Source organism: Pelobates fuscus, chromosome 11, assembly GCF_036172605.1.
Source record: "Pelobates fuscus isolate aPelFus1 chromosome 11, aPelFus1.pri, whole genome shotgun sequence".
NCBI lineage: Eukaryota > Metazoa > Chordata > Amphibia > Anura > Pelobatidae > Pelobates > Pelobates fuscus.
In genome coordinates this window covers 74,592,086-74,605,827 of record NC_086327.1, presented here as the reverse complement: position 1 = coordinate 74,605,827, position 13,742 = coordinate 74,592,086, and the positions used below count along the sequence as shown (strand labels likewise).

At 41.6% G+C, this 13,742-nt stretch overlaps 1 protein-coding gene across 1 annotated transcript in view; it reads right to left on the bottom strand.

Annotated features, from left to right (window-relative positions):
- The window catches only part of IZUMO3 (IZUMO family member 3), a 135,423-nt gene that overhangs the window by 48,969 nt on the left and 72,712 nt on the right, over positions 1 to 13,742 (bottom strand). Inside the window, exon 3 of the mRNA XM_063435568.1 lies at positions 5,749 to 5,829. Coding sequence (XP_063291638.1) covers positions 5,749 to 5,829 — 81 coding nt within the window. The remainder of the gene's footprint in view (positions 1 to 5,748; positions 5,830 to 13,742) is intronic.

Below are 13,742 nucleotides of genomic sequence, written 5' to 3'. Positions count from 1 at the left end.
TCAGGACTTTTTTCTTTTTCTCCTCACATCCTGTCTAAGTCATGTGACTCCACCTTAAAATACGGACCGCATCTGCCTTTTTCTAACGCAAGACACAACTAAAGCACGTGTTCATGCACTCATATCCTGACGAGGTTATTGCAATCCCTACTCATTAACCTTTCAACTACCCACATTGCCCTTCAGTCTATAATGAATGCTGTTGCAAGGCCCATATTCCTGGCTAACTGCTACTCCTATGCCTACCCCTTTGCCAGTTATTACATTGGCTTCCTGCACTCTTCAGTATCCAATTCAAATTGCTAATCCTAATCTACAATGCCTCAATAACTTGACTTTTGCTACATTTCCTCTTTACTCAACAAATACAGCCCTTCTCATTCTTTTTGCTGTACAAGCAACTTTCTCCAGACATCTGTTTATTCCTGCATTAAAAATGCTCATCAGCGGGGGGGCGGAGCCAACAGCCAACTGAAGCAGACGTGTATCACCAGAGCTCCGCATCCAAAAGCCTGAAAAACGCAAATTAACTGACCATAACTTACCTACAGCGACCTAAAACACAGCCCAACAAGATGGGAAAGAAATCTAGACACCAGGGGGCCGTAAAACCGGGGGGGACCCGCGATATCGGAGCGCTTCTCCTCCGACCCGTCAAGGCCGCAGAAACTCCCGCGCCAAACCAATATGGCGACGCGGCCTCAACTTCCTCCGGAGAACAGATCCTCAACGAACTAGACGAATTCCCTGGCACAGGGGGCCTACACAACATATCTTCAGATGAAGACAACGAATTGCCCTCCACTAAGGGAGACATAAAAGCCCTCCTAAGCAATATCTGCTCCCTCTTTGCGGCCGACATGGCGGTCCTGAGAGAAGAGATCCACACCGTGGAGGGGCGAGTGAAAAAGACGGAGCTGGACTCGCATGGGCCTCACCGCACGTTGCCTGCAATTGGAGGCTCAAAACACAGAGCTGCAGCGCACCCAGACCCTGCTCTTCAACCGCCTGGACGTGATAGAGGACCGGCACAGAAGCCGGAATGTCAAGATAAGAGGGGTCCTCGAAACTGTGACCCAGGATGACCTACAGGGGTATATTAGACGACTCCTCGCCCTCCTACTTATGCCTCAGCAGGCGAAGATGGCCATCATAGAAGGGATATACCGAATCCCGAAGGCCGCCAGAGCCCCGGCGGACACCCCGAGAGATACCATCCTCCAATTCCAAACGAGGACGGGCCAAGCCACACTCATGGCGGCAGTGAGGGGGAAAGCATCCCACACCTTTGAGTCAGTCAGCCTGTCATTCTTCCGAGACCTATCTCGACCCACACTGCTGTGGAGAAGCCTCTTCAAACCTTTGACAACCTCTCTCCGCCAAACCTCAATCCCATACCGCTGGGCATTCCCCAGAAGCCTAATTATCACACATAAGGGCGCAACAACACGGGTCACTGACCCCTCAGAAATTGACTCAGTTTTGGCAGCGCTAGGCCTACCGCACCGACAGGAACAGGGTCCAACCGACCAGAGGCCAAAATCTCATCACAACTGGGATGTAGCAAACGTAAGATCGTTCCAACCCGCAAACACCGACGCCGCATCCTCCACTGCTTATAAGGCGCACCGGGTAAACCAACACCAGGCGGACACTTGAAGGGACAGGTACCCAAACTACGACAAACCCCTCGGCAGGACAAATGAAAAGTTGTGTTTGAATTCTTTAACTGTTGACCTATCCCCCACATTTCATGGACAAAATTCCCTGACGAACTTTACGGTACTCTAACCGCATCGAGAAACCACCACCGGCAGAAGATGGGCACAAGCCAACCGGACGCCCCTTAGCAACACTGGAGGGCAGTAGATCGAGGCTAGCTCCGTATTACCCACACAAACTCTACTATTAAGCTTACATGGAACTCCGGTTGGAGTATCTGTTGTTTTGTTTTGTCTTGTTTTGTTCTGTTTTGCTTTATTATAACACCCGTGTTGCCCAGATTAGACGCTAGTGGAATACTTTAACTTACGTGCAGTGGCAGTCTTATACCAGTCAAAAGTGACTGAGCACAGCACACCCTACAAGATTACCAGGACAGATCTGAAGTAGACAAAATGCCCAAAACACCCTACCAGACGAACTCCCACGACTGCATTTCCCCCCAGACTGGTCTGACACAGAGAGCTGACCTTACGCAAACCTGCACTGGCTGTAAACTGGGGTGTTCTTGTACTCATCTAATCAACTCTTATTTATATCATAGTTTTCTCTCACCATACCTTAATTTTTATTATGGGATTTATACCTGTGTATTACGAACCTCCTGGGGAGCCCCTCATGGGTTTGCACAGTCTCTGCTCACAACTCAGTACTAACGTAATTATCCACTACAAACTAACTAAAAGTTCGAGCATGGTATGAATACTCCCTACCACAAGAACCCCCCCTCCAGACTGGTCAGACACAGTGAGCTGATCTTACGCAAACCCGCACTGGCAGCAAACTGGGGTATTCTTGTACTCATCTACTTAACCAACATTTTCATCATAGTTTTCTCTTATCTTATTTTAATTTCAATAGGGTACTCATACCTGTGTATTGCAGACCTCCTGCGGGGCCTCTCATGAGTCCACACAGTCTCTGCTCACAATTTAGCGCTAACATAACTACCCACTATAAGCTAACTAAAAGTTAAAGCATGTTAAAAATACCTTTTGTCTGCCTATCTCAAACTAAACTGATCTTTATTACGAACATATAGTTGTTTTTGGTAACAATATACAACCAACAAAACAATATGGTCACAGTCAATGTACCCTCATAATGATATGCATTTAACTGCTTCGCATGCTCTTTAAAAGCATAACAACACAACTAACTAACCAATCGATATAGGCATTGTTTTTGATACTGCACTGATACAGTACTGTGTAAGATGTGAGCACTGAGTTGGAAGCAAGCGCTGAGCCCTATAATCGCATAGAGTTTAACACTAGCATACCCAGGAAGCCAGCATTGTGACTCATAAACAGCGTATATTATAAGCATTGTGTCTAATATATAAGTATCGCGTTTGGAACACGCATTTAATTTTGACAAAAGCATAGAGTTTTGATATAAGCATAACCCCTGGAACCAGCATCGTGACTCCCACAAAGCGTTTGATTTAAACAACGTGACTGATCTATAACCACAGCGTTTGAAATAGGCATTAAATTTGATAAATGCATAGAGTCTGATATACGCACAACCCATGTAACCAGCATTTTGAATGTTAAACATATATAAGCTTCAGGTGTGACAGAAACTTCGGACCTGTGTTATATTGTTAATTTCAATCTTATTTATTTTTATCTTTCGTTTGAATTTCTACGTACATGACCTGTACAAAGACTTCTATAAGCATGTTTATTACAAAGATTATGCAGTGTTAACACATTGTTCTGCCCTGATCTGCTGGTAGCTGCCGTTGGGGAAATACCAGTAAGTATGTACCATCTATGCATATCAAAAATAAAGAAGAAGTTAAAAAAAAAAAATGCTCATCAGCGGGATTCTTTCAAGGATGCTCCATTGGCCTACTCTGTGCCAATAGACTCACCCATAACCTACAGTCCTTTAAAAAGTCACTGGAAGCACACATCTAGGAAATCCAACCAACTTCCTGTGTAACTCTTCTCTCATAACCATTGCCCTCCTCATTGCCCTCACCTCCAAAGCTAAATCTCTCTCCTTCCACTGTTCGGTTCTTCCACTCACAACTTTTGCTAACTTACTTTGACACAGGCATCATAACCATCAATTCCTCCTCCTCTATGTGTACTGTTATGTCTTCCTCATATATTGTAAAGCTTGTTTAAGCAGGGTCTTCTTCATCTCTTGCCTCTGCTATTATTTTGTGTCAATTATTAGTTGTCAATTATCCCCATTCTATAATATAAAGCACTGTGGAAAATGTTAGCGCTGACACTGATCAGCCACAACATCAAAAACACTGACAGGTGAAGTGAATAACATTGATTATATAATTACAATGGCAGCCATAAGGAGGTGGGATATATTAGGCAGCAAGTGATTTCATGTGTTGTAAGTAGTAAAAATGAGCAATCAAACAGAATGACTTAGACCAGGGCAACATAGAGGTGGCTAAGTGACTGGGTCAGAGCATTTCTAAAATGGAAAGTCTTGTGGGGTGTTCCCGGTATGCAGTGGTTAGTTCCTACTAAAAGTGGTGCAAGGAAGGACTACTGGTTAACTGGAGTCAGGATCATGGACACCCAAGGCTCATTGATGCACAAGGAGAGCTAAGGTGTCATGGTTCTGATCAGATATCAGGTCAGATAAGAGACTTACACTGGGGTTAACTTTAGGTTCTTATTTGAGATCTTTGACATGGTTAGTCTTGAAACAATAAGAGTAGCAGGACTTAAAGGGATGTGGAAATAATAAAGAGAAAGAAAGAAAGTAGTCCTTATAAACGAAAATACAGGTAAGTATATTGAGGGATATAAATAAAGAGATTATAGGCAATAAGCCCCAGATAGGTATTATGTAGCAGGAAAACCTATAAGAGAGATTATAGGCAATAGTAAGAAGGAGAAGCTATAAACAAAATTATAGGTATTAGGTAAAAGGAGAACATATAAGCGAAACTAAAGGTAAGTATAAGGAGACAATAGAAAACAAGAGTTAGGCAATATGCCCCAGACAGGTTATTAGGTTACAGGAAACTTAGAAGTGATATTACAGGTAAATAAAGAGAAGGAAAACATATAAATGAAATTATAGGTTACAGGTAATCAAAATACAACTAGACAGAACTAAACAGAATATAAAGGATTAAGTAATTAAGTAATTAAGTAATTAAGTAACAGGCTAGTTTAGACATTACGGTGATCAGGCTCTTTGGTTTGGAGGCAGAACTGCAGTTTCAGATAGTTGTAACAGGGTATTTTAGGATAGTTGCAATATCCAGGTTGGTTGTGTAGTTTTCCATGGATGTACAGTAGGTTAGAACTAAAGCAATGACGAATAAAAGTCCAGTATGGAATAAAGCAGGTTGATATTGCAGATCAGGTTTTGTCCCCAAGCTTTTTGGTAAAGAGCAGACTGGATGTAATGCTTACATGTATTTAAATGGAGCACAACTGCAGATCTCTTAGGACTCAGATTGATGACTAGGATACTAGAGGACAGTACAGGAACTGTATCTTTAATTACAGATAATACAGGTACTGTATCTTTAATTACTCCGCTGTTTGTTTAAACGGAGTAAGCAGCTTCTGGCATACATGCAGTATAGTACATTGGAGTTTGCAAGTTCATGGAAACGGAGCAAAATAGAAATGAAGTTGTAGCAGGAGTGATTAGTTTTGGAGTCACTTAGATCTGTTCACTTGCCCATTTTTCCTGCTTCCAACACATGATATTCAAGAACTGACTGTTCACTTGATGCCTAATATATTCCACCCCTTGACAGGTGCCATTGTAACAATAAAATCAACGTTCTTTACTTCCCCCAACACTGGTTTCAATGTTGTGGCTGATCACTTTATACTGTGCATAAGTCTAGACTTAACTCTATTGTATTGCTGCCATGGATCAATCCAAGAAAAGAAAATGATGGTACGTATGCCAAATTTTCTCAGCAAGTTGAGTTATTTTTTTAATTTCTTTTTAAATATAGCAACGTGATATTTAACATAGACATAACATGAGTTAAAAATTAGAAAAAAATATAATAACCTCCACACACTGGTCCATCAAGACACTTGGCTCTGATACGAAGACAGGTCCAACTGTCAAGTAATGCCTCTTCTGTCAAAGCTGGTAACATAAAATTCAGAAATGCAGTAAGTTTTAACCATACTTCATTTACCTAACTGCATTAAAGCAAACATACAGAATACTAAAACGAGTTACACCTGTAATTTACAAAAAGTCTTGATGACTTGATAAGTTGTGATGTCATTGATGTTGCTATCAACAATGTCATGTGTAATATAATCAGTAATGTAATTGATGATATCAAGTAAAGCAAGGGTAGTCAACCTTTTAATACCAACCTCCCACTCTTGTCTTAGACGCATCGACTTCAAGAATGAATGGTAAGGCAGAGTTAGGGTGTGCCAGTATTGGAGCTGCCGCAAAGGCGACCTTGAGAGACTCAAAGGCAGTAATGGCTTCCTATGACCAATGTTGTGGATCACTATCTCTCATGGTCATATCTGTGAGAGGTTTAACCAAAGAAAAAAAAGTTGCGTATGAACCGATAATAATTGGCAAAGCCAAGAAAACTCTGTATAGAGCGAAGACCTGTAGATCGAGGCTATTCTCTGGGTCCATAGAGAATCCGGCAGCAGAAATAACATAGCCCAAAAATGTAACCTGTTTTCAGTTGAACTCACATTTCTCCAATTTACAGAAAAAATATTTTCTCTGAGTCTCTGTAGAACATGAGACACGTCTGCGTGATGGTTTTCGAGAGATGTGGAATGGATAAGAATATCATCGAGATAAAAAAAACACACATTGCTGCAGCATGTCTCGCAGGACATCATTTATAAATTCCTGGAAACCACCGGAGCATTGCAAACACCAAAGGGCTTTACTAGGTATTCATTATGCCCACTCGTGGTGTTAAATGTGGTTTTCCATTCAAGGCCCTTTATTATCCTGACAAGATTATATGCCCCTCTCAGATCGAGTTTAGTGAAGACCGTAACTCCCTTGAGGCAGTGGAATAACTCAACTCACTACTCTTCTTTTGCACAAAATAAAAGCCAGCACTGGCAGGAGAAGATGACTTGCAAATTAATCCCCTTGCCAATGCATCGGTAAAATACTCCTCCATGGCTTGATACTCTGCTAGACAGAGGGTAATCCAGCCACGAGGAGGAATGGCATCAGGTTGGAGTTCGATACCACAGTCATAAGGATGGCAGAGCCCACTTGCTGCTTAAATAGGCTGCACTGATTAGCAGCAGGGCTGGTTACTACAAACAGGTGAGTAATCATGGCAACATTAATGATCGTTAAAATCAGCTGAAAGCTCAGACACAGAGAAAGGAAGGGTTACTGTTTAAAACAGCAAAGAAACCCTAACATGTATAGATCTCTTTTTATTTTGCACTTGATTAAGTTACAGTGAGCACTATGTTATATTTCTGTTCTTACCCACATATTTACCACGGTGAGGACCTCAGTCGCCAATACATCAAAGAGTGAAAATTATATCACTCTATGCTATCCACTGGGAGCTACTAGAAGGCTCTTTTTAAGGTGAGTGTAATTTTAATTAGTTACTCCCCTAATTTGTATTACCAAATATAGTGCACTATATTACTGCCTATTCTGCTTTATATTTCATACCCTCCAGATCAACCTGTACTGGATCAGGAATTTTACCATACATCCTTAGGTGGGAATTATATTGCCCAGGCCCACACCATTATAGCTAACCAATAACTCTGGATACTGTAAGTGTATCTCTTCTCATACCTACCACATACCTTACATACTACACTATATTTTCCCGCATTGTCCTTCTTTTTCATTGCACATTGATCATATATGAGGACATCCCAAGGCTACTCCCTCCTTTACATTTATACATCCTACATTTGACCAGAAAAGAGACTCCAGTTTTAGTTGCTTGAGCTGCCTTCATTAGTCAACCAATATATTTCAAGTCCACCTCTCATTCCCTACTCTCTTTGAGCTTGATAACTATTGTCCATGGTTATCATAGAGAAGCATTGCTACTCACCGAAAAGGATAACATTTGCTATAGCAAAGCTCAACAGTGTGTTTTCCCAAGCAGCGAGTTTAGTAACAGCTGAACACTAGCTAAACTCCCTTTTTTACCATTACACTACCACCGAGTGCTAGACCAAAATCACAAAAAGGTAAACACAATATTTAAAAAATGTATTTACTATTTCATTATAGCAGGTACTGAAGGCCAGCACGTTCATGCATTGTCCTGTTGTGTTTAAAATGAGCAGGTTACAGTTTTTCTGTTATTTTGCAAATAATCAAAAAATTCAATTTTTACATGTTGGGGCAGGGTGTGGAAAGTGGAGACCTGGAACACTTTGCAAGCACTTTTTATGTTCTTTTTTTAATTATATGATGCAACATTTGTTTTCACATTGCAAGCCAGGGATGGAAAGTGTTGCCCTGCCATACTAGTTTTTAAAATAAGTAACAGCAGCCTATTTTAAGCCTCAACTAACAATCTGACACAGTTTTTGCATCATAGGAATAAATATCATTACCAGGAAAAGTGCTACGCTTTACTTTCAAACTCAGTATACTGGAAGGGCAGCACTTTTTATCACCTACCCAGCAGTTTGCTAAATTCTTTTTTATTAAGTTTACTATGATGCTCCTCCACAGTACATCCCTCCAAAGCAACATGTCTTCCAGTATACCACTCTAATATGGCATCTCTTCCTTGTACATCCTCATGCAGTAACATCCATCCCAGAATACAAACCCACTGGTGGGTTTCCCACAGTGAAATGTCTACAAAGTGAATCACTCACAATGGTATTGCTTTTCAGTCAATCACCAGCTGTGACATTCCAGAAACCCCAACATGCCAAAACTCATTTCAGGGAGTTGGTCATGTAATTTCAGGGAGGCAGCTTCACAAGCTACTTGGTAGGCGGACTTTACAGACGTAGTGAGAGAGTGACAGAGCCTGTTTCCTGATTGGTCTCTCTTTGAAAAATCAGGATACGCACTATGTCATGCTCTCATTACGTCTGTCACTTGGTTTCTCCAGAGCCCAGTATCTACCTGGAGTGGCTGACGTGGCCTAATCTCGGGAGGGGCACTGGTAGTGAGCTGTATTGGGGTGATAGAGGCATTAATTTAAGAGTTAGGGGCTCTAATGGAGGGACAGGGGCTGTAGTGTGGGGTCTGAGTTATAAATGGGGGTTAGGAAATGTAGTGGGGGATAAGGGCTGTATTAGGAGGGTTAGGGGCTTAAGTAGGTGGATTACTGCAATTAGGAGAAGGATCTGTAGTTGGGAGGATATTATTATTATTATTATTATTGCCATTTATATAGCGCCAACGGATTCCGTAGCGCTTTAAAATATTATGAGAGGGGGGATGTAACTGTAAATAGGACAATTAAAAGAAAACTTACAGGAACGATAGGTTGAAGAGAACCCTGCTCAAACGAGCTTACAGTCTATAGGATATGGCACTATAGTGGGAGGTAAGGACTGTAATACGGGAATGGGGTGCAAAAGGGGAGTTAGGGGTGTAAAAGGGGAGTTGGGGTGTTAGTGGGGATATGGGGTGTAAAAGGAGAGTTAGGGACTGTAGTCAGGGGTATGGGCTGCAAATTGAGGCAATAGAGGCTGTAGTGGGAGGGATGTATGCTGTAATGGGAAGGGTAGGGGCTGTAGTAGGGGAGTTTGGGACTGCAATTGGGAGGCTGAGACTGCGGTGGGGCAACTTACAGTCCACTGCCCACTTTCTGCCTCTGCAAACTGCAGTCTCCGCAATCTCCAGGCAGGGTAAAATGTGGCTGCACTGTCCGCTCCACTCGTTTCTAACCCCCCCCTCCATCCTTGTCTCTCCCCCATGTCTCCCTCCCCCTTCTATCCATGTCTCCCAATAACCCTCCTCCAATCCATGTATCCCTGCCTTCCATGTCTTTTCCACCCCACTCCTACATGTATCCATCCCCATTTCCATGGCTATCTCCCCTCTTCCATCCATGTGTCTCTCCCCCATGTCCTCCTCCCTCCCGCCCATGTGTCTCTCCCCCCATATTTCCCTCCCTCCCATCCATGTGTCTCTCCCCCATGCCCTTATCCATGTCCATGTCTCTCACCCCATCCATGTCTCCCTCCCTCCCATCCATGTCTTTCCCCCATATCTCCCACCCTCCCATCTATGTCTATCCCCCCCATTTCTCCCTCCCATTCATGTCTATCCCCCCATCACCATGTTTCCTCCTTGATCCACAAGCAGCAGACAGCTGCCTCCTTCACAGAGCCGGCGCCATAGGTGAAGGTATCGCAAGCTCTGCACTTCTACAGATTGGTGCCCCCCTCCCTGCTCTTTTACCTGTCATGGCAGGAGAGGAAAGCTATTTGAATTCCAGCGCGGTGCTCTGTCAGAATATGCATTGAGTAGGCATGTGACACCCGATGCTCCTACGCAGAACGGGAGGGGGTAGGCACTCCCTATTACATTGGGAGCTGCACTGTAAAATCCCCAAAAAGTTCTCACTCTAAAAAAAAAAGCTAGATTTCCAGGATATTATATAGATTTTGCGGGTGCCCAGGAGCCACAATTAAAATGCGGGAGACTCCCGGAACACCCAGGAGAGTTGGGATGTCTGACATCCCTTCTCTGTGCAATGTAACCCCTGTACCACTATAACCCCTACCCCCATGATATCCCTTTCCTAGTACACATTCCCACAATGCCATGTCTGCCCACAATATCCCTCAGAGGAACAGACTCCCACAAATTACATATTTCCCCAGTGCATCCCTCTATAGCAACATTATGCCCTCAGTGACATCTCGCCCTCAGTGACATCTGTGATGCTGCACATTTTGTTAGAGGGATGTTTATGGAGGACATCAGTTTCATGCATTCCTCATATTTTGTTTATCTGCAGAATGCTTGTGCAGCCCTAAAGTGATGATTACATCAGAAAACCACAGCATTGCCATGGTCTGTCCCACAGCATAAAATAAATTGTAATGCAGATAAGAAAATAACTTAGAACAAATAATACCCTATGGAGCTGTTCATGAAAAGTTCTTCCCAACTACACGTTGGCCAACAGTTTTCATAAGTTGAGAAAAAGTGAATGTTGAGGTTTTTTGTGTTTTTTTTATCTACAGAATAGCGAGTTTAACAACAAAGCAATGCAAACAACAAAAGTTCAACCCCATATTACTAAGCAACAATATTGACAGGGTATCAATTTTCATGTGCGCTACTGAATCTGATGGCGCTATATAAATAATATATTATTAATAATAATAATAATAATAATAATAATAATGTGCTGGAAATCACTGTAAATAAGCTGTCTAGGGGACTGGATTAGCTGAATTGAACAAATGTATTAATTTCCTGATAAACAGGGAATTGCTGTGCTACTTAACAATTTATAATTTACTAGTTATTCAAATAGGAAGACACATAAAGGTCAACATTGGGTTTATGAAAAGATTGTTTAAATTATACTTACAGCAATCTTCTGAGCAAGCTGTAAAACAAATATAAAAATGACTTAGTTTGCAGTTTTCTTTTAAATTAAGATATGTATACAGTACAAACTAGATGTAGGGTTTGTGTGAGCTACCTATAATTAAAAATCTTCTGTCTCACACCATTTGAACAATAATAATAATATTTTTGTTTAATATTATTTATATTAAAATGGTTTACACACATGATTGTAATATTATTTTTAAATTGGAAATGTGAAGTTTGTGAAGAACAAATAAATCATGCACAATATTAAAAGTGACACTATGGGCACCAACACAACTTTAATGTGTTTCTAGAATTGTTGCAAAATTGGAAGTGCTTCAAACTAGGTTTTTTTGCCTTCTTTTGGATCAACAGCAAAAAACAGATGTGAGGAAGTCTGAACTTGATGCCTTGATTTCATGCTTTCCTGAGGAGTTTTAGCTGACGCTGGATGTTCTCATGCAAAGAGAGGACGTCCAGCATCATTTAGTGGACCCAAAAGTGGACCCAGAAGTGCCTCTAGTGGCTGTCTGGTAGGCAGCCACTAGAGGTGAAGTTAACCCTGCAAAGTGAATATTACAGTTTCTGGATAACTGCAATAATTACAATTGCAGGGTTAAGGGGACAGGGGCACTGCACTCAAATCCCTTTAATGAGATTAAGTGGTCTGCGTGCCTATAGTGTCCGTTTAAATTAACCATTATATGATTTTAAAGCTAAATAGTTATATAGGCTGAAAAAATACTTGTGTCCATCAGGTTCATTCTTTCTCACATCTGCTTTTGCTGTTGATCCAAAAGAAGGCAGAAAATCCAGTCTGAAGTGCTTTGTAATTTTGCAAGAGACTAAGAAAAAATTAATACTTGACCTCAAAATGGCAGTCAGATCTCGACTTGGATCAAGAAGCGGTTATCCCTCATATTAAAAATTATACACCTGAATAATATGTAAAGTGCTGTGGGAAATGGAGCTATATAATTTAATTAAATATTATTATTATGAGTAGTAGTAATATTTATAAGTTTTGTTGGTACCCATAGTGTTCCTTACCTGGCTAATCCATGGCAGCTTTAAAATAGGAATAGCTTCCACCCACTTGAAAGTTTAAGACAGAATATTAAATTATAAGCACCACTTCTACCTGAAAAGTTATTTAGTCTTTTTCCTTTGGACAGGTTCTCCTTTATTTAAGGTTTACTGTTTTATTGAATGCTCACAAGACCACTTTTTTGAAAAGCCCCAGTCAAGAAAGCGCAGCCTCTCTATTCATGAATATGATTTGGAGGATGATCTTGGCGTCCCAGTACTTTCTAGAGCCTTGCAAGAAAATTTTATATTCCCCAATTAGCAGTGGTGTATCCTGTTTTTTTGCTGCCCTAGGCATGACAAAACACAGGCACCCCCCCCCCCCCCACTCTTCCCACACCCCGCCTTATCAATACACATACACACTCACTGACAGACACATATACACTCAGTGTCAGACGCACACATTCACTGACAGACAAACATACACTAGCTAACAGACATACCCACTCACTAACAGACACATACAGTCACTAGTAGACACACACATTCACTAACAGACACTCATACACTCTCAATAACAGACACACACAAACTAACAGACACACACATAGTAACACACTCCCTAACAGACACACACACTAACACACACACACTCACTAACAGACACATACACACTCACACACTAACAGACACACACACTCACTAACAGACACACACTCACTCACTAACAGACACACACACACACACTAACAGACACACACACACACACACACTCACTAACAGACAAACACTCACTAGCAGACACACACACACATTAACATACTCACATAAAAAAAAATGAAATCCCCCACAGCCTTCTTACCTTTAGGAATGCTGGGGTGGATTATCACTTTCCCTGGGGTCCAGTGGGGCTGCAGTCGGCAAGTGAGCACTAATCCTCCTGTTCAGCTACCTTGTGTGCCGCGTAGTGATGCCGGAGCCGGAATGACGTCATATTCTGTCTCTGGCATCACTGCGGTGCGCATGAAGGAGATGAACAGGAGGATTACTGCTCCCTCGCCGCACGCCCCGAAAGTGCCGCCGTTGCCCTGAGTTGGCTTTTTTTGCTGACTGCCAGAAAGTGCCGCCCAAGGCAAATGCCTTGTTTGCCTCTGGGTAAATACACCCCTGCCAATTATATAAAAAAATTTGAACAATTTAACAATTCTAATTTGAATTTTTTAAAACTTATTTAACCCAATCAGAAGAATACAATTTCTTTAAGCTACTGACCTTGTAATTTTTAAATACCCATACAACCTGTATATAGAGGGCACTGTTGTACTCGTGAGACATCACTGAAAGTAAATATGTGTATTTTATTGTATTTTATTGTAGTAAAATATTATGACAATCAAGACAGATAACATGTCATGCAGTACTAAGAAAGTGACATTCCTTAATTTCTCACACTATTTTAGACTTTATTC